Source organism: Artibeus jamaicensis, unplaced genomic scaffold (assembly GCF_021234435.1).
Source record: "Artibeus jamaicensis isolate MK-2021 breed Jamaican fruit bat unplaced genomic scaffold, CSHL_Jam_final contig_525, whole genome shotgun sequence".
Taxonomy (NCBI): Eukaryota; Metazoa; Chordata; class Mammalia; order Chiroptera; family Phyllostomidae; genus Artibeus; species Artibeus jamaicensis.
Window position 1 is genome coordinate 17831149 of NW_026521874.1, and position 18955 is coordinate 17850103.

An 18955-nucleotide genomic window follows, 5' to 3' on the forward strand; every position below is an offset into this window, starting at 1 on the left:
TGACCCGTGTGCCAAGGACACTCGTGATCACTAACCCCCGCCTTGATGTATATGGGGACAAAGAACCACCCCAGGACCAGCAGCAGCAGCAGGGCCTACAAGAAATGAAGAAGAGAGTGTGACATTGGAGAGACTTGGCTTGTGGGCCTTGTCACTTGATGAGCTTGGAGTGTGAAAATCAAATATGGCAAGTCCTCACTTGTGGTTGCTGATAGGTCCTCAGAAATGGTAACTTGAAAAGAAATGACATATAACAAAACCAATTTTCCCTTGGTCATATTGATATAAACAGGAGATCAGTTTGTATGGCATATTTCTGGTCATTAAAATAAATGTGAACTATATATACATTAAAGAAAGATGAATAGAAATGAGTAAGATTATTATTTTCAAACCTACTTGTTCCAGTTCAAGGCCACAGGTGGCCAGAGCCTCTCTGAGCAGCTCAGGGTGTGGGACAGGACCCCAACCTGCACAGGTCACCTTGTATTGCAGGGGGCACACACACACACCCATCCACATGCACTCAGACCGGGACATGGCAGGCACACCAATTCACCTCAACTCTTTGGGAGGTGGGGGGAGACAGGAGTATCTCAAGAAAACCCACACTGACATGGGGAGAATGTGCAAATTCCACACAGACAGTGGCCCTGCCAGGAGTCAAATATTTTCTTATTAACATTATGATGAAACAACACTGAACAGAACAATGCTGTTCAAGGACCTGCTGCAGGTTTGCTTGGATCCTGTCACCTTCCACCAGTAATGATCCATCCGTAGACAGCTATGGATTCCTTTCCTCTGTCTTCATGATTCAGAGTTCATCACTGCCTGGAGCTCAGGATGTGACAAGAAATGCGTAGTGAGAAATGAACAGAAGAGAAGGACTTGAGGACAGGTGGACCACTGGCAGGTCATACAATCTTTGCTAAAAGGAATTATTCATGAGTGGCTGGAATTACATACAGAGTGATACAATGAGAAGGAGATATGGAGGTACAAGACATTCCCAGTGCTCCCTGAGTCTTCCCATTTATAACAACAATAATAGCATAACCTTGCATTTATGTTAATGTTTACAAAGTGTTTATATATATCACTCATGCTGCCGTCACAACAAGCAGGTGAGGGAGACATGATAAGCAAAGTTATTCTTGTCTTAGGAAAGGAAAAGCTGAGATTGCCAAAAGCCCAAGTTCATAAGCTAAAAGAGCCAGGTTCTTGGCAGTCTTATAATTCCACCCACTGGGGCCATAGGGCATTCTGTCCCTGCCTCTGTAGGCTGGGTCCATTCCGGGGTCCCTGATACTGCTGAAATAAAACTAGGGGCAAAATCTGCAATGAGGGAGGGGCACTGGGATTTGTAGTGAGTCAAGTCACTTCCAGAGTCCATGCAGAGATGGTCTGTCCCACTGTTACTGTGATCCAGTTTTCTTCCACATAAGCATCTCCCTCTGACTGATATGCAGACACACGAACTTGCAAACATGAGACAGGATAAAGGAAAAGAACAGGAAAAACTCAGGCAGCTCGAGAAGTTTTAGGGCATGTGCCCAGCTGAGTCTTAGATGATGGGGTGGTATAAGTGACATGAGAGGAGATTGCCCCCATGTTTAAAACACTTCCAGTCCAGCTCTGGCTGTTGTGGCTCAGTGGATTGAGCACCAGCCTGCGGACCAAAGGTTGAAGTTGGATTCCCAGTCAGGGCACATGCCTGGGTTGCAGGCCAGGGCCCACAGTGGGGGCTCTTGAGAGGCAACTGCACATTGATGTTTTGCTCCCTCTTTTAATCCCTCCCTTCTGCTCTGTCTAACAATAAATAAAATATCTTAAAAAATAAAAACACTTAGAGTCTAATTAAGTGGACACAGCTCCTACTGATGAAATGACAGTAGAATGAGTAAGAACTCAATTATAAAGTCTTGTACCTACTTCACCACCTTCTACAGCTGTCAGGCATTGCAGACTCCTGCCACCTCTGGGATATCCCTCGATTCTAAATGCTGTAGCTGTTTTATGCCTTATATTTCCTTTTCCTACAATGATTTTCCTGCTGTCCCTTTAGAACTAGATCAAGTTCCACCTCCTTTGGGAGACCCAAATATAAAAGTAAAAGGCTGTGTTGATCATCATAACATTGGGGCCTAGGACAGTGCCTGGCAGATTGGAGCCATAAAAACAATGTGTGTTGTCAACTCTGGTCACCCAGTTAAGGCAGTTCCACTTGGACCAGCAGGGGGTGCTGTGGGACTAACCATGGGTAGTTGGTGTGTGGCTACTCCTAGTTGGATGAACCCTAAGAAAGCTGCAAGCACTTTTGCTCACTTTTGGGGACTTTGCAGCTGTGTTTCCCTGAGGAGGGGCATCAGTGGAGTCAGGTGATAAACTATTAATTATTCAGCAGAAGCCTGACTAATTCTAGCAGAAGTCTGGGAGCTCTACTCGATTTTTCTTGAGGTTTTACTGGTTTTAAAATAAGCAGCTTGGTTCTGTGGTTCTCTGTAGTTCAAAATTCTTTCTTTGGATCTCCAAATGCATAATAATAATAATAATAATAATATATGATACGATATGATGATATGATATTATTTGAATCTCAGACCAATTGTCTGGCTCTAGGAGAGGCAGCATGGTCTCCCCAACCATCCCTGGGCTCCAGCCTGAGAATGAGGCTGAGCACTACCACTCAGCCTGGGACAGCAGCCTCCCTGGTCACACAGAGCTCCAGGCCAGTGAGGGAGTGAGACCCAAACCCTGAGCTCACCGTCCTTACCCTGCCTGTGGGGACCTCAGAGAGCACCACTTGACTGCCCTGGGGCAAGACAAGGGCGGGGTTCCAAGTGACAGTAATGTATGCTGTTCAGAAGTATTGAAAATAATATGAGTTAAAATGACTGGATTTACACAATCGGCAAATGTATGTAGGTAACATCATTGTGAATATATTTGTAGCAATTTAAAGATGGGCTTATTCACGTGCACTAAAAATGGTAAAAAGAAATACCAAGTTTAACTAAGGGGGTACATATATTTTTCTAGATTTTTCTTTTCCATTCCAGTTGGAAGAACTGGATTCACATGCTGACAGGGTCCACCTCTCTGACCTCAGGTAGCCAACCACCAGGGTCCCCAGGGACCAGCCTCTACTCTTTCTTGGCCTTGGCACCTGCCCTGACCTCTGACCTGAGGGCTCTTTCTTCCTGTCTGCCAAAGAGATCACCTGACTCACCCTACAGATCCAAACCTATACATCAACTTTTTGAGCTTTCTTTGGCCCTATTTCCCTGTACCTCTTGACATGCACACAGCGTGATTTCCCCATATGTATGTTCTTGTTTGCACTCTTCTGTCTTTTCACATACATGTGCAGTTCACATACATGTGCAGGCAAAGTTGGAGTTGCAGGGTGGCAGTTACCAGAGATCGACATTTTGGAAAAAAAAAGTTTTCGTCACGATAGAAATTCAGCCCTGGCTGGTGTAGCTCAGTGGATTGAGCATGGGCTGTGAATCAAAGGGTCGCTAGTTCGATTCCCAGTCAGGGCACATGCCTGGGTTGCAGGTCAGGTCTGCAGTTGGGGCCATGTGAGAGGCAACCACACACTGATGTTTCCTTTCCTCTCTTTCTCCCTCCCCTTCCCCTCTCCTTAAAAAGAAATAAAATCCTTAAAAAAGATAAAAATCCAGTGGTGAGAGCATTACTGTTCCAGTGGTGGACGGACTGAGGCCTCTTCTCACTCTGTTGTCTTGGGCAATGACACCAGGAATAGTTACAGTACAAGAAGGACACTCTGCCCTTGTGCTCAGTGCTAGCACAGTGACTGGAGGATGTAGGCCTGGTGGTCAGCAGGGGGCACTGTGTGACGTGCTGAGTGCAGGCTTGTGATAGACAGCTGGTGAAACACAGCTGGCTCTAGGCCATCTGGGCAAACCGTATCCTCACTGATTTGTGGCTGTCCTCCACCTACAATACCCTCACTGCCATCAACCCATGAGCTCCTGGGTCTGTTCAGACTTGGCTCATCTCCTTTTTTCTAGGAGTGTTTGTCCAAATTGGGTCTGGGAAGAGCTGATAGATAGAGCTAGAGTAAGCTGAATTCTGGGAGAGTCTGTTTAAGGGGTGAGACGCAGCTTGTGGGCCTTCTCCTCACATGGGAGCTTCTGAAGACAGAGCTCTGGGGCACCTCTAACATGTTCTTGAGCTTTCCCCCCTTAGTCCTTTATAAATGGGGCATTCACAAGTGGTTTAGCTGAAGAACCCCAGGGGCACACAGCACCTGCCTTTCTCCTCTGGCCCCCAAGGACCAGGTGTGCTGTGATGCCAGACTCATAAGCCTCTGTCTCACTGTAGTGGTCACTTGGTCAGATAACTGCTTTCTGCAGTGGAAGCCTTGGAAACATGGGTAATTGTGATGTGGTCTTTATAGTGCATCGAGAAGCATTGTGAACGTGAGGATTGTTGTTCCCTGAACTTTGGGCTGAAGGAAGAATGAGCATTGCTGCACCTGAAATGATAGCCTCAGAGCTTGTACTGTGATCGTGGCCCCAGAGAGGTGGGCCGAGTCCTCCCCTCTGCATTCTTTGGCCAGACATTTGCTCTTTTATCACAACTGGTGACCAATACTAACTCACTGGGGACATTTTTGCTGCCACCAGCACTGAAGATATAAGGCATTTAGGTCGTTGGCAATGTCTACTTGTGTGGTCCCATCAAGGCTTAAAACAGACTGTTGATTACTCTTGTTTGACTGCATTGTCTAGTAGTGATTACACAACAGTACTGAGTAATAATGGAGGGAATGGTAATTTTTTCTTTTTCTTGGTCTTAGTGAGAATGCCCTTCATTAACAGAGATGCTGACTTTAGGACCAAACTATATATGTGTGTGGAAGAACGTATATTACCATATTATAAATGTTCCTGTCTATTTTCTTCACTGGTTTTCATTAGGAATAGTTGTTAAATTTAGTGAATGACTCTTTCAAAATCTGTTGAGACAATAATATTTTATCTTTTGATCTATTAATATGGTGTAGCATATTTAAATATTTCTTGATATTGATAACAGTACCACTTGGTGATGGTCTATAAATGACTATTTTGGTATTGGATTTTGTTTATTTTTTATTTAGAAATTGTATATAAATATTTAATGACTTGATCTGAAAATGCCTCTTTTTGGTCTTTGTTTTTTTTAAGTATGTGTTACTTCCTGATTTCTATGAGAACTAGAAAATTTCCTCTATATTTCAGTACTTTGAAAAAATTATGAAGCAAACAAATTGGAATTATCTGATTTTTTAAAAAATATATTTTATTGATTATGCTATTACAGTTGTTCCATTTCCCCTGCTTCATTCCCCTCCACCCTGCACACCCTCTCCCACCCACATTCCCTACCTTTAGCTCATGTCCATGTGTCATAAGTTTCTTATCTTCTACATTTCCCATACTATTCTTGCCCTCCCCCTATTTTCTACCTACCATCTATGCTACTTATTCTCTGTACCTTTTCCTTCTCTCTCCTCCTATTCCCGTGTTGCTAACCCTCCATGTGATCTTCATTTCTGTGATTCTATTCCTGTTCTAGTTGTTTGCTTAGTTTTCTTTTGCTTTTAAGTAACTGTTAGTTTGCTGTCATTATACTTTACATGCTTTTTATCTTCTTTTTCTTAGATAAGTCCCTTTAACATTTCATATAATAAGGGCTTGGTGATGATGAACTCCTTGAATTTGACCTTATCTGGGAAGCACTTTATCTGTCCTTCCATTCTAAATGAAAGCTTTGCTGAATAGAGCAAAATCTTGGATGTAGGTCCTTGCCTTTCATGACTTGGAATACTTCTTTCCAGCCCCTTCTTGCCTGTAAGGTCTCTTTTGAGAAATCAGCTGACAGTCTGATGGGAACTCCTTTGTAGTTTACTGTCTTCTTATCTCTTGCTGCTTCTAGGGTAATGCTTCTAATCTTGGATAATGTAATTATGATGTGCCTTGGTGTGTTCCTCCTTGGGTCCACCTTCTCTGGGACTCTCTGAGCTTCCTGGAAGTCTATTTCCTTTGCCAGATTGGGGAAGTTCTCCTTTATTATTTGGCCAGATAAGTTTTCCACTTGTTGCTCTTTCTTTTCCCCTTCTCGTACCCCTATAATTTGGATGTTGGAATGTTTAAGGATGTCCTGGAGGTTTCTAAGTGTCTCCTCATTTTTTAAAATTCTCATTTCTTCATTCTTTTCTGTTTGTTTGTTTCTTTCTTCCTTCTGGTCCACTCCATTGATTTGAGTTCCAGTTTTCTTCTCATCACTATTGGTTCTTCGTGTATTTTTCTTCATTTTACTTAGTGTAGCCTTCATTTGTTCATCTAATTTGGAACCAAAATCAACCAATTCTGTGAGCATCCTGATCACCAGTGTTTTGAACTGTGCATCTGATAGGTTAGCTATCTCTTGGTTGCTCAGCTATATTTGCTGTGGACCTTTGATCTGTTCTTCCATTTGGGCCAGTTTTTTTTGGTGAGGGGTCTCGTTGTGCCTGTTACATATGAGGGGTGGAGCCTTAGGTATTCACCAGGGTGGGGCATCCCTGTCACTGGGTTGTGGGTGTGGGGTCCGAGAGGGAACAATGGCACTTGCTCCACTCTCTGTTGGATTTCAGTCCCTTCCGCTACTTTCCCCAAGCAAACTGGGTCTTTCTAGTTCTGGTTCCTGGGTGGGTGGGCTTGTGTATGTTCTAGGACCCTGTGGATCTCTCTAGTGAACTCTCCTGTGAGCCTGGGAGTCTCTCCCCACACTTCAACCCCTACAGGTGTTTTCATTCAGTGTTTTGAGGCTTTATTTCCGGCGCTGGAACTCTAAGTTGCGTGGTTTGTTTCTCCCCGATTTTGCCTGGTTCATCCGTGCACAAATGTGGGACTGAGCAGCCAGCCACCTTGTGCGCAATGCCTCACTTCACAATCACCTCCTCACTGGGTCTGCCTGTTGCCACCCCACACCTGGGGTCTGCCAGCTGCTGCTGTGCTCTTGTGCACCCAGGGTGCCTTGTGTGCCCCGTGTCACCACTTTTTGTGCCACAAGCCCTCTCCACCCAGCTGCCTGAGTCCACCGCGCCTACTGGTCTGAATGAATGTGTCTATTTTATCTCCTTGGTTGTCCGACTTCCATACAGTTCGATTTTCTGTCAGTTCTGGTTGTTATTTTGTTCCTAAATTGTTGTCATTCTTATTTTGGTTGTGTGAGGAGGCACAGTGTGTCTACCTACACCTCCATCTTGGCTGGAAGTGGAATCATCTGATCTTTGAAGGTTTGTTAGAAGTTGCCTGTTAAACTATCTGAGCCTCATGCCTGAGAACATTCTCTATGTTTTTTTCTGAGGAAATTGGTCTGCTTAAATATTTTTAACTTTAATAGGGTCAGTTTTGCTTTTTCCATGAAAAGTATGCATTTCATCTAGTTTTCTTAAAAAATAGAGGTTATCGCTTACATTTTTCCATCTTTCAATATTTCCCACATCCATGTATTATCCATTTTCATTGAGTAAGTTCATCAGTCATCTTGTAGTTTGTCATTTAAAAAGAATTTTGATGTGCCAACTAGATCTGCTATTTTTCTAGCCTCTACCACATAACTTGTTGCTTTTATTGTGATGGGGAGATGGGTTGTTTCTCACTTGCCTTTCTAATTTTCTTGGACTGGGCTGAACTCCAAATTTCTCCCCTTTGCTTGATTTTCCCTTCACAAGATGGTTCCCACAGAGCGCTCCAGCCTTCCTTTCGATGATCGTTTCCCTTAAGGCATTTCCTTTCCTAGCAGTCCTTTACTCCAACATCCTTCACTGAAGTCAGCGCTCTGGCTTCTGAACTGCTTTCTTTTTCTGTGTCTTCATGTTTCAGGGGTTTCCTACTTCTCACAGTGATTTTAGATTAATGTTAAACTTTCTTGCTGCTAGTTTCCTCTTCTATCCTCTACAAAGATTTCTTGACTGATCTTGCTTTGTGCTTAGACTATGGTAATGACGGAATAATGGGAGGGAGCCTGCTGAGATTCGGGAGGTAGTGTATTTATTTATCTGTTTATTTATGCGTTTCACTTACATGTTGTTTGAGGTTTGAACATTTTCTTGTTGTTTTACCAGGAGTGTGGGTTTTGTGTGGTTTCATTTGTCCTCTGTATTTCTTTTTTTTTATTGAGTGTGAACTTTTAAAGAGTTGTACAGTGAAAACTACAAAATAGTCCTGAAATAAAGCAAAGAAGATATAAGTAAATGGATAAGCATCTTGTGTTGATGAATCAAAGACTTAATATTTAAAGATATTAATAAGCATCTAAAGATTAAATGCAGCCTTTATAAAAATCCCAATGACATTATTTTCCAGAAACAGAAAAATCCACCCTAAATTTTTATGAAATCACAAGACACCTGAAGAAAATATTGCAAAAGAAGAAAAAGTTGGACATCTCATACTTTCTGATTTCAAACACATTCCAGTGCTCCAGTAACTAAAACAGTGTGATACTAACATAAAGGCAGACATATAGACAACTATAAAAGAATGAACTCTCACATACATGGTCAAAGGATCTTCACCAAGCGTGCCACGACCATTTAATGAGAGAAAGGACAGTCTTTTTACCAAATGGTGTTGGGAAAATTGGAAATCCACATGCAATAGAATGAAGTTATACTCTTACATCATTTAAAAATTAATTGAAATGGATTAAAGGCCTAACGGCAAGAACTTAAACTATAAAAGCTCTACAGGAAAACCATCATGACATCATATTTACCCATGATCTTGGATGTGACACCAAAGCATGAGCAACAAAAACAGCAACAACACAAAACAACTGGGACATAATGTGGTTTAGACTAATTATAAAAAAGAAATACTGTATGATTTCATTCAAATGAGGTATTTCAAGCAATCAAATTCATAGAAACACAAAGTGGAATGGTAGTTGTCAGGGACTGGGGTAGAGGGCCATGGAGAGTTGTTGTTTCATGTGTAATGAATTTCACTGTTTCAATATGGAAAAATTCTGGAGGTCTGTTGCACAATAATGTCAGTGTACTTAACACTACCAAACTGTACACTTCGGTTACAGTTTGGTTAAGATAGTGAGTATTAAATCAGGTGTTGTTACCAAGGTAGAGGTGTGGAGTGCATAGGTGGAAGCCAGTGTGTGTCATATTGATGGGAGGAAGTACCACCTTTTCACTCACCTTTCACTGCAGAATAACACGTATCTCGACGCAGGGTGTTGTCAACAAACTGCAGCTGTGGTGCCACTGGTTGTGACTGTGCCACCAAGGGAAGTCACAGGTGTTTTCATAGGGCATCATTGTGGTCACAGAATCTCCAAATGCCATTTTATTTCATCCTATTTCAGAATCACTGCTTCTAATCATAAAATTGCCTTAACAAAGAGGCTCACATTGGGCTTAAACTGTCCAATGTAAAAACAAAAGTGGTAATGCCCAACTGGTCCAAAAAATAAGAAAACCTCAGACTTCTATGGACTCTTCTGTCTATGCTACCTAGACATCCAATTGATCACTAACCATATGGGTTCTTTCTAAACCTCTTTCAAATTCATCTGGTCCTGATGATGGTCCATGATAACATCTTATTTTAAATCTTCATGGCATTTGTTGATTATGGCTATAATTGACTCCTGTTTCATATCTTCCCCCCACCCCCACCAACTCCCCAGGGTCTTTCTGCTCCCTGGTCTCTTCTGATAGTGAAATCTGGTTCTGATCCGAGGGTCCCTCCTTCTTCCTGCCTGAACAGTTGGGCTTCATTGCAGTGAATGGCTCAGAAACATCTCATGTGGCCTCTGCTAGAGAAGGTAGGGCCTTTGCCTCCATTTCCTTCCAAACAGAGCCCATTCGCATTATGATATGTCTCACCTCCAATGACACAAAGAGACTCTAAATGTCTGGACCAGAGTAGTAACCCTTTGTACACCTAGAGAGATATGCAGTGTCATCATAGGATGCTGTGTGGAAACTCCCTGGACTTGTAGCTGGAATTGTGAGGGGTGTGGATTGGGAAGGGCAGGACTCTGAGCACCATCACCTGGCCAAGGTTAGACATGCGTCCTTCATCCACCAGGGGGCGCTGTGGCTTAAGCACCTGCTCTGTGCTCCCAAGTTTCTTAGCTGTTTCTCCTGCCTCTTGCAGGTCTTCTGTGGGCTCACAGGGGTAAATAACGTCCTTCCTCCTTCAATCTGTCTCTTTCTCAGGCAGAGCCAAGGCTAAATGTGAAGGAGGGGCTTGCACAGCTACAGAAAATGGAAGATTTGCATGGAGTCCTCCCACCCTCAAGATTAAGGGACATATTAGAAGTGTTGGTGGGTTCAGGCATGGCTGTGGAGCTCAGGAAGCAGAGTCTGGGGTTTTTCCACCATGGATTGGGCTCCACTTCTCCTCGCCCACCTGTGCCCCACTGCACAGGTGGGGCCTGAAGGGGATTCAGGGAGGGGACCTGTCTGTCACCTGGGACTATGACCTCTTCCTCCTCCATGGGAACAGGGTCTGTCCTGTCCTCACTGATCTCTGTACTGTTCCTCCTTGCAGGGTCTTGGGCCGAGGTTGTAATGACTCAGCCCCACTCTGTCTCAGGGTCCCTGGGACAGAAGGCCACCATCTCCTGCACTGGGGACACTATGTGTACTGGTACCAACAGCACCCAGGCAGTGTGCCCAAAATTATGATCTATAATTATGACAAAAGGCCCTCTGGGGTTTTGGATCAGTTTTCTGGCTCTGTGTACAGGTCCTCCAACACCGCCTACCTGACCATCTCAGGGCTGCAGCCTGAGGATGAGGCCGACTACCACTGTCTGTCTGGTTATGAAAGCTATTATGAGCACAGTGATTCAGGCCCATGGGGAAGTGAGACCAAAACTTCTCAGAGCCTCCTTGTCCTGGATCTGCATTCATCCTGTACACGCCAGAGAGGCTTTCTTTCTTGTCGTCTGCTCCAGTGCTGGTGTTTGAGTTTTCATGAGTTACTCTGTTTTCTTTGCAAAAGGAGAAATTTTCCTTCCATGTCTTGATGGACAATCTCCTAATCCTTTTGCAATCACTTTACAGAAGGGATTTAGTTCAGGACAGGGCTTCTGAGCCTGGACACTGCTGACTATGTGGCCAGGGTCCCTGCTTGTGGAGGGGGCTGGTCAATGCATTTGGGACTGTCAGAAGCATCTTTTGGGCTCCACACATCACAAGCCAGTAGCAATCTATTCAGTGATGCACAATCCACAAAAACACCTCCAGATATTTACACATAACCCCTGTGGTAGAGAATTACCCCAGGTTGAGACCCACTGGGTTAAAAGGAGACATTCTTAGCTGTTAGACAGTTTTTGCCTTTGAGTCCTGTTCATACCAGTCAGCTGGATAGAGACTAATGTGCTGTCTCTCTGTGCTTCTGAGTTCCCATCTGTGAGACAAAGGAATTACCCAGACTCAGGTGACGTCAGAGCCTGAGAACCAATCACAGGCTTGGAATTCTCTGCTTGGAATTTCTTCTCAAGCAGAGTGCAGAGTATGACTTGTGACCAGACTAGGTGTGTAATTAATATTTTTAACCATTAGACAAAGCACACAAAATATAATAGTTCCCTCTTCACATATTCTTCAGGGAGTATTTTTCAGATGTGGGATTCAAAGATGAAGAAAGACGTGACAAAGTTCTGTACTCTCTCAGTTGACATTTAAGATGGGTGTGAGACACAGACCAGAGCAGCAGCAGAGACGAATGTATAACAATATTCTTCTGGCACCAGAGGGTTGAACTCAACTTTGGCTCTGCTTCTCTTTGGCTCTGTTCAAATTCTGGTCCTTGGATCTCTACTGTCCAGTTTCTACTAACAGAATGTGGACATTTGCATTTAAGTTCATTTAAATTAGGTAAAAGTGAAAATTCCATTTCTCACTCACATTAGTTGCACTTCGGTTGCCTGATGGCTTCACGTGCCTCGTGGCTGCCGTATCTGAGAGTGCAGTGGAGCATGTTTCTGCCATGGCAGGAAATCCTCCTGGACGGTGCTGACTCTGACAATCCATGTACCATATCTTAACTCTGTCTCCCCCTACCTGTAGAATACAAACATCTAACCCTCTGTCTCTCTTTGCAATCTCCAACACATCTGTCTGTGGGGGTATTATATGCATCGTACCTTCCCACCCTGCTGAACTCAGGTTGGTCATATGACTAGCGCTGGTCACTTCTCTCTCTTGATATATTCATCATTGATCTCTTCACATGAAATGTCTCCAAAATTTAAAATAACATGGATGATTCCACAATCTCTGTGACTCCGGAGATTGGAAACTGCCTAGAAGTGTGTTTCTGCTTCAGACTGCTCATGAGGTACAGTCAAGGTTGTGACCAGCGCAACCATCATATGAAGGCTTGGCTGGGGCTGGTGCATCAACTTCTAATTTGGCTGAGTCACAAGGTGAGTGGCTGGGGGCCTCTGTTCCTTGACACAGGAACCTCTTCATAGCATTTGACAGCTCCTCCAGTGCTGCCTCCCTGACCATCTCGGGGCTGCAGCCTGAGGACAAGGCCGGCTGCTACTGTCAGTCTTATGATATCAGTGGTAATCACACAGTGCTGCAGACTGAGGGGGAAGTGAGACCCAAACCCCCAGAGCTTCCCCTTCTGGGTCTGCACTCAGCCTGTCCTCAGCAAGCAGGGTGCCCTCTTCTGTCTCCTGCTGGAAAGTGTGTGTAGAGATTGCAGGTTTCTGAGTCCCTCTATTTTCTTTCCAACTTTCCCCATGTCAGGGAGGTTGGTTGCCTATTTCCTTGAATTCCTGAGGGTGAGTTAGTTCAGAGCAGGGTGTGTGAGCCTTTGGTTTTGTGGAATGGGGGTGGGTCAGTGCTCATGGAGGGTCTGCTCTGTGCATGTGGGACACTCAGATGTCTCCTTTGGAGTCTGCACAGAGATGACAGTGACACCCTCTTGTTAAGTTATGACCCACAATGCCACCTCCAGATTTCCAAACATGCCCTGAGGGGGCCCAATAACCCTGGGCTAAGACCCACTGGGTTAAATGAGGGTGTTCTCAGCTGTTGGGCAGACTTTGCCTTTGAGTCCTGTTCACGCCCGTCAGCTGGATGGAGACTAGCTGACTGGCATGAATACACACATAATGGGCCGTCTCTCTGTGCCTCTAAGTTCCTGTCTGTGACACAAAGGAGTTACACAGACTCACATGAGGTCAGAACCTGTGACCAAGTCACGCAGAAACTCCTGTCAGTCAGTGTGGAGGACCCACTAGGACAGGTAGTGAGGGAGTGGTAGATTACGGGCTGGAGAGATTGAGCAAAAAGGAAAAAGACTCATTTGCATGGAGAAGAATGTGGTGAAAGATGGGGAAAGGAGGGTATAAAGAGACAAAATAGCAATGGAAAAAATACAATAAAGATTAAATAAAACATACGCACAAAAAACCCAAAACGAAACATAAATTTTGGCCAATTGTGTGTGCAGTTAATATATTAAAATTTTACTTATTGAATGTAAAATATTTCATGTCTTTTTAATTTTACTCTCCTACGGAGTAACTTTCAAGCCTGAGACATAAAGATGAATGGACACAGGACAGGGTCTGGTGACCTTGGGGTCAGGTCCGGGTGGGTCCTGGAGCACAGACAGGGGCAGCGGGTGGGGGAGGGGCAGACACTGAGGACAGAAGACAAGAGGATCCCCATGGGCACATGACCAGCCCAGGGCACGGTGGTTGTTTGAATGTCTGCTCACATTTCACTTCAATAACAGTCTGTAAGGTCATCAGTTGTTCCCTGGGACTAACACACAGCTCAAAGTCCACCATGTGATCCATTAAACCTAATATTCAACTTTTCAACCCAAAGTCTCACAAAGAACCCTAGAGGGGAAACTCATGGAGGAAGCACCGTGGGTTTGAAACGTCTGTGTGAATGAGACAGGATTCTTCTTTGTGACGTGGGTGAAGGAAGCTGTGAAATGATCATCCCAGGACGTGTGTGCTGGACTGGACTTCCTTCTGCTCACATGTGTCATCCCTGAACCTCAAACACAGGGGGCCCTGTTCCTCCTTCCTCCTCTCACTGAGCACAGCATTCAGTTAGCTGACCATTCTAGAGATCTCTACACACATGCATTTATGTGACAATAGTTGGAACCCGTTGCTGTCCTATGGAAGAGTTTTGGCACATAAATACATATTTATGCCACAACAGGTGCCGACAAGGGACGTGATGTGTGGGTGTGTTCTCGTAGTCAGTGAGGGAGCAGAATGAGAGGTACAGGGGGGAGAGGATTAAACAAGAGGAGTCGTATGGATGGGGGTTGAGGAGGTAAAATCAATGTAAGCAGTTCTTTGAACTCTTCTCTATAGTTTGTGTGACTTCAACATTGTCATATCAGTTCTCTAATTCTGTCTGTGATGACATCTGTGTGCCCTACTACTGACAGCCACTCAGAATGGCTGACATGTGTGCTGTCACCATGATTCAAGTTTAAGCCTATTTCCTTCTGAAGGACAGGGGAGGAGACACCCTGAGCACCATGAAGGGACAGGAGTCAGGGATCTGAAGTCACAGGGAAGTGGGAAAGTCCGGAGGCCCGAGAGCATGTGGAAGGGCTGTGTGGTGGGTGCGGAGGAGATGGGGCCAAACGTGAAGCCTCCTGAGGGGAGCTGAGGAGTTGGGGTTCTGTGCAAACAGCAATGGGGAGTCCCTGAGGGTTGTGAGCTGGGGGTGACCTGTCTGAGCTTCATGAGAAAGACCCCTCAAGTGTCTTGAGGACACAGCGCCCCAGGTGAGCAGGTGATCCTGGTGAGCCACTGACTAGGAGTCCCTGTGAGTCTAGACATGTGTGGGTCTTGGGGCGGTGGGTACAGGTACAGCAGAGGTGGATCCGGGCAGAGAGGGACGTGCTGGTCTCTGCCTCCAACTGCCCAGACACTCAGCACGTCTGCAAACGCATCTCACCTGACTGTTGTCTTGCTGCTAAAATGAGACAATGAGTAAGAAAGTTAAGAAGGAAAGTTTTGTTTAAAATAAAAACAAATGCTAGGTGACCTAAGACAAAACCTTAACAAGAAATATACTACACAAGTATGAGAACACGAAGAATAAAGAGTAAAAGTAAATTAAAAATAAAACCGAATTCCTAAACTGAATTAGCATACTACACTTTCGCTGTTAAATGTGAACCCTTTAAAACCATTCTCTTTACCAATCATTGAATCAAATCAGATCTATGAAAACCATACATGCATCACATGACTTAAAATGATTGCTGAGTTGCTCCTCTGCATGTGACTCTGAGTGTGTTCCTGGAAATTTCTCTGAAAAGCCTATGCGAGCCCTTCAGACCAGATGAATGGTCCCTGGTCTGTGACACTGGACATGCAGGTTACTTTGCATTTTCTTTTGGGCATCCTCACTAGAGGTGAAACAAATTAATTAGTCATATAAGTGCATGTTTGTGCCTCCCCAGAAGGGGACCCCTGGGAGTGAGATGCTACAGTAACTAGTACAGTATCTCAGAGTCACAGTGTCTGGGAACCAGACCTTGGGTGTGTGAACCAGACCCTGGATGTGTGAACAGACTCAGTGACCTGCTGAGCTGCAGAAACCAGCTGGACTCCTGAACCTTGGGCCATAGAGAAGTGTGGATTACCGCCAGCAGGGGGCGCAGTGGGACAGCCCTTGGTGCCTACTAGGCTGCTTTTTAGGGACCATTCACTAATAGCAACTTGGGCATGGTGGTTGGAAACTGCGCACACTGATGGGGATTGAGCAGCTGTGTCCTCTGGGGCCTGATAATATCCCCAGCGAAGGTCCCTCTGTGATGTCTCAGGAAGTGATTCCCTGCACAATTCTCTCAAGGAGTGAAGCTAACCTACATCCTTCTCTGTCTGTGGTGTGAGCTGAGCTCCAGCACCAGGGCTCAGGGAGGGGCTGGAGGGACACACATTTGCATGAACAGCCCCTCCCCTGGCAGAGGGTGTGGAGAAAAGAGACCTGGGCAGCCCAGCCCTCTGTGGGCTCAGGGGCTGTGTGCACCATGGCCTGGACCCCTCTCCTCCTCGTGCTCCTCTCTCACTGCACAGGTAGGGAAAGGCCTTGAAGAGTCTGCTAACTGAGATTTGTCTTGTCTTGTTCAAAGTAAAATTATGCTGGCCCATGCCCAACCCTGCCTAGTGTCTGTGTTTCTGCAGGTTCCCTGTCCCAGCCTGTGCTGACTCAGCCGCCCTCCCTCTCTGCATCTCCTGGAGCCACAGCCAGACTCACCTGCACCCTCAGCAGTGGCTTCAGTGTTGGTGGCTACTACATAAACTGGTTCCAGCAGAAGCCAGGGAGCCCTCCCCGGTATCTGCTGCGGTATAAATCAGACTCAGAGAAGCACCAGGGCTCTGGTGTCCCCAGCCGCTTCTCTGGATCTAAAGACACCTCGACCAATGCAGGGCTCCTGCTCATCTCTGGGCTGCAGCCTGAGGACGAGGCCGACTATTACTGTGCTACATGGCATAGCAGTGGAAGCAGCTTCAGTTACTCACAGTGGCTCAGATGAAGAGGAAGTGAGACAGAAACCCCTGGGCCCAGAGGTCATGGCTCTGAGTGTCACTGAAGCTTCTGTGGAGGCCTCTGTAAGGTGGGCTCCTGTGTAGTGAGAATGTCCATGGAAGGGAAGGAGCAGCACAGTCATGAGTGAGAGCACAGGGCGTCCCCGGGTCACTCACGCTGAGGGGTGACAAAGCCTGACTGACCTTCCCCACAGTGTCTGGAGTAAATTTTAACAAAATAAGTATTTTTAAGTAGAAATTTGAGGTTTATCTTACTGCTGTGTCTTGTTTTGCACTCACACAGAATCCTTCTGACACATCTGGTCACCAACTGTGGGCAATTTTTCTTCACAACAAGCAATTTCCTGTGACACCAGCTGGATGTCCCACTACACAACTCAGCTGTCAGACGACTGCCTGGAGACAGTGTGAAGTCCACAGTGAAGGCTCAATTCCCACCAGAACTGCCGGAGCTTCAGGTGACAGTCACAAGCAGGATGTCTCTGGTGTCACATGAATTCTTCCCTTTAACTTGAAGGCTCCCACAGTCCCTAACTTGGTTTCAATTAAATTTTTGACTCCAGCTGACCGCCTCTCCCTCCTCAAGGAAATGGTGGCATGTCTGAAAATTCCAGGCTTCAAATCTTGCCTCTGTCTCTTTCATGATCAGTCCTCACCCAGAGTCACAACTTTAGAACAAAAGGAACACCTGTCACCCAGGGAATGTCAAATTCGGGAGGCTGAGACTGGTATATTTTTCTCTATTATCTCACAGTACTGTGTCTGCAAGTCCAAATGATGACCCAGACAGTCACTGTCACCCACAAATGAATGTCATAAGTGACAATCTTTTATTAGCTCTTCAACGTGTCCACGGCCCCAGAACCTTCAGCCTGACCCTGAACACTGGGCCCTTGGACACCCTCCATGACTGGTGACCTCATGAGTGTCAGTGGGTTCTCCTGAGCCCACAGGTATCGACTGTCCCCCTCTCCTCTCACACTCCCCTGGGTTCTCCAGCCATGTAGGCTGAGAGCTGGGCTGCAGGACATCAGGAGCAGGAAGTCCCCAGTGTGTGCCTGTGTGTCCTCCCCCATGAAGCTGCTGATGAGCCCAGATCCCAGGTGAACTTCTCCTGCACATGAAGCAGCAGACACATTGTGGGTGACCATGGCAATGTCTCCAAGGGCTCCCAGGTAGAGCCCCCACATTTGTGACCTAGAAGTGCTGGGAGAGACCGTCCAGTGTTTTGAGTCTCATTCTCTGAATTCTGTTAAATCACCCAAACCACTGTGATCACCTCTGGGCTCCAGCGTTAGATGATGCTGACAATTGTTACAGAGCCGAACGCGACCCAATGGCACAAAGATGGCCTGCTCCATGGGGACATGTGACAAATCTGCCTTCCCTGCCCCTGCTTGGTTCATGAGGCCCCTGTCCTTGCCTGTGACCAACACCAGGCCTGAATCATGATTCCAGTGTCACTTGTGCTCTTAAAACAAAAGGATCTCATTTTCTCAGTTATTTCTTTGTGATGTCAATGAAAATATCTCCTTTTGAAGGTATGGTCCCCCAGTGCACACAGAACTGCTTTGCTTCCAGAGCAAAAGAGCCCCCAGTGCTGAGTGGGGTCGGGAGAGGCCTGAGTGCAGCACCTGAGACCCCAGAATGACCAGGTGGGCGTTTGTGCTCCGGTGTTGCTCCATGGGGTTGGGAGAAAACCATGTCTCAGACACATGGGTGGGAGACTGTGGGGTGGTGAGATTTATCTGAGTTCAAATGGAAGGCTGGCCCTGTGTCACGTGTCTGTCTGTCCAGGTATGGAGTACATTCCACAGTGCCTTTAGCAAGGCAAGAACAAAGACCAGTATCCAGAGTTTCTGACTTGTATTAGAACTGAGTATTTAAGGGCCACACCATCTGGGGTGGGCCCTGCTTGGCTAGTAGACCCACAGTGTTGCTATGGAGATAGTGAACAAATGGGTGACTTCGTGTTTCTGAGAGAGAGAGAGAGATAGAATGAGAGAGAGAGAGCAGAGGTCTCTTTGTTCCTTGGGAGCCAGGATGCTCCTCCTACAGGGGGAGTTGAGGGTGTTAATCCCCTTGGAGGGAAAATGCTGCCACCCCCTGGGGAGAGGGAACTGTAGCTTCCTGGCTAAGCAAAGAAATGGAAACCCCCCAGTTGATTTGGCTTAATCATGTCTGATTCCCTTTGCTTCCCTCCTTCTTTTATTCACACCCAGCTAACATGTGCACAGCTACCTGCATGATCTCTGGTACCAGCCTGGGCTTCACTCATACTTCTCTGAGGTTTGAAACCACAGAGAATTTGTTTTCACCAGATTTAAGACCTTTGCAGAGCCCTTGAATTCCCACCTGTGGGGGA

General features: G+C 45.9%; 1 pseudogene and 1 gene segment (V, D, J or C); both read left to right on the forward strand.

The window, feature by feature from the left end:
- The first annotated feature begins 10406 nt into the window (after positions 1-10406).
- LOC119064921 (immunoglobulin lambda variable 6-57-like) lies at positions 10407-11009 on the forward strand (annotated as a pseudogene).
- A 5016-nt stretch (positions 11010-16025) lies between these two features.
- On the forward strand, positions 16026-16592 carry LOC119064898 (immunoglobulin lambda variable 5-39-like). The segment is given in 2 exon segments: positions 16026-16116; positions 16225-16592. Coding segments are annotated over 2 exon segments (399 nt in total).
- Positions 16593-18955: the final 2363 nt, after the last annotated feature.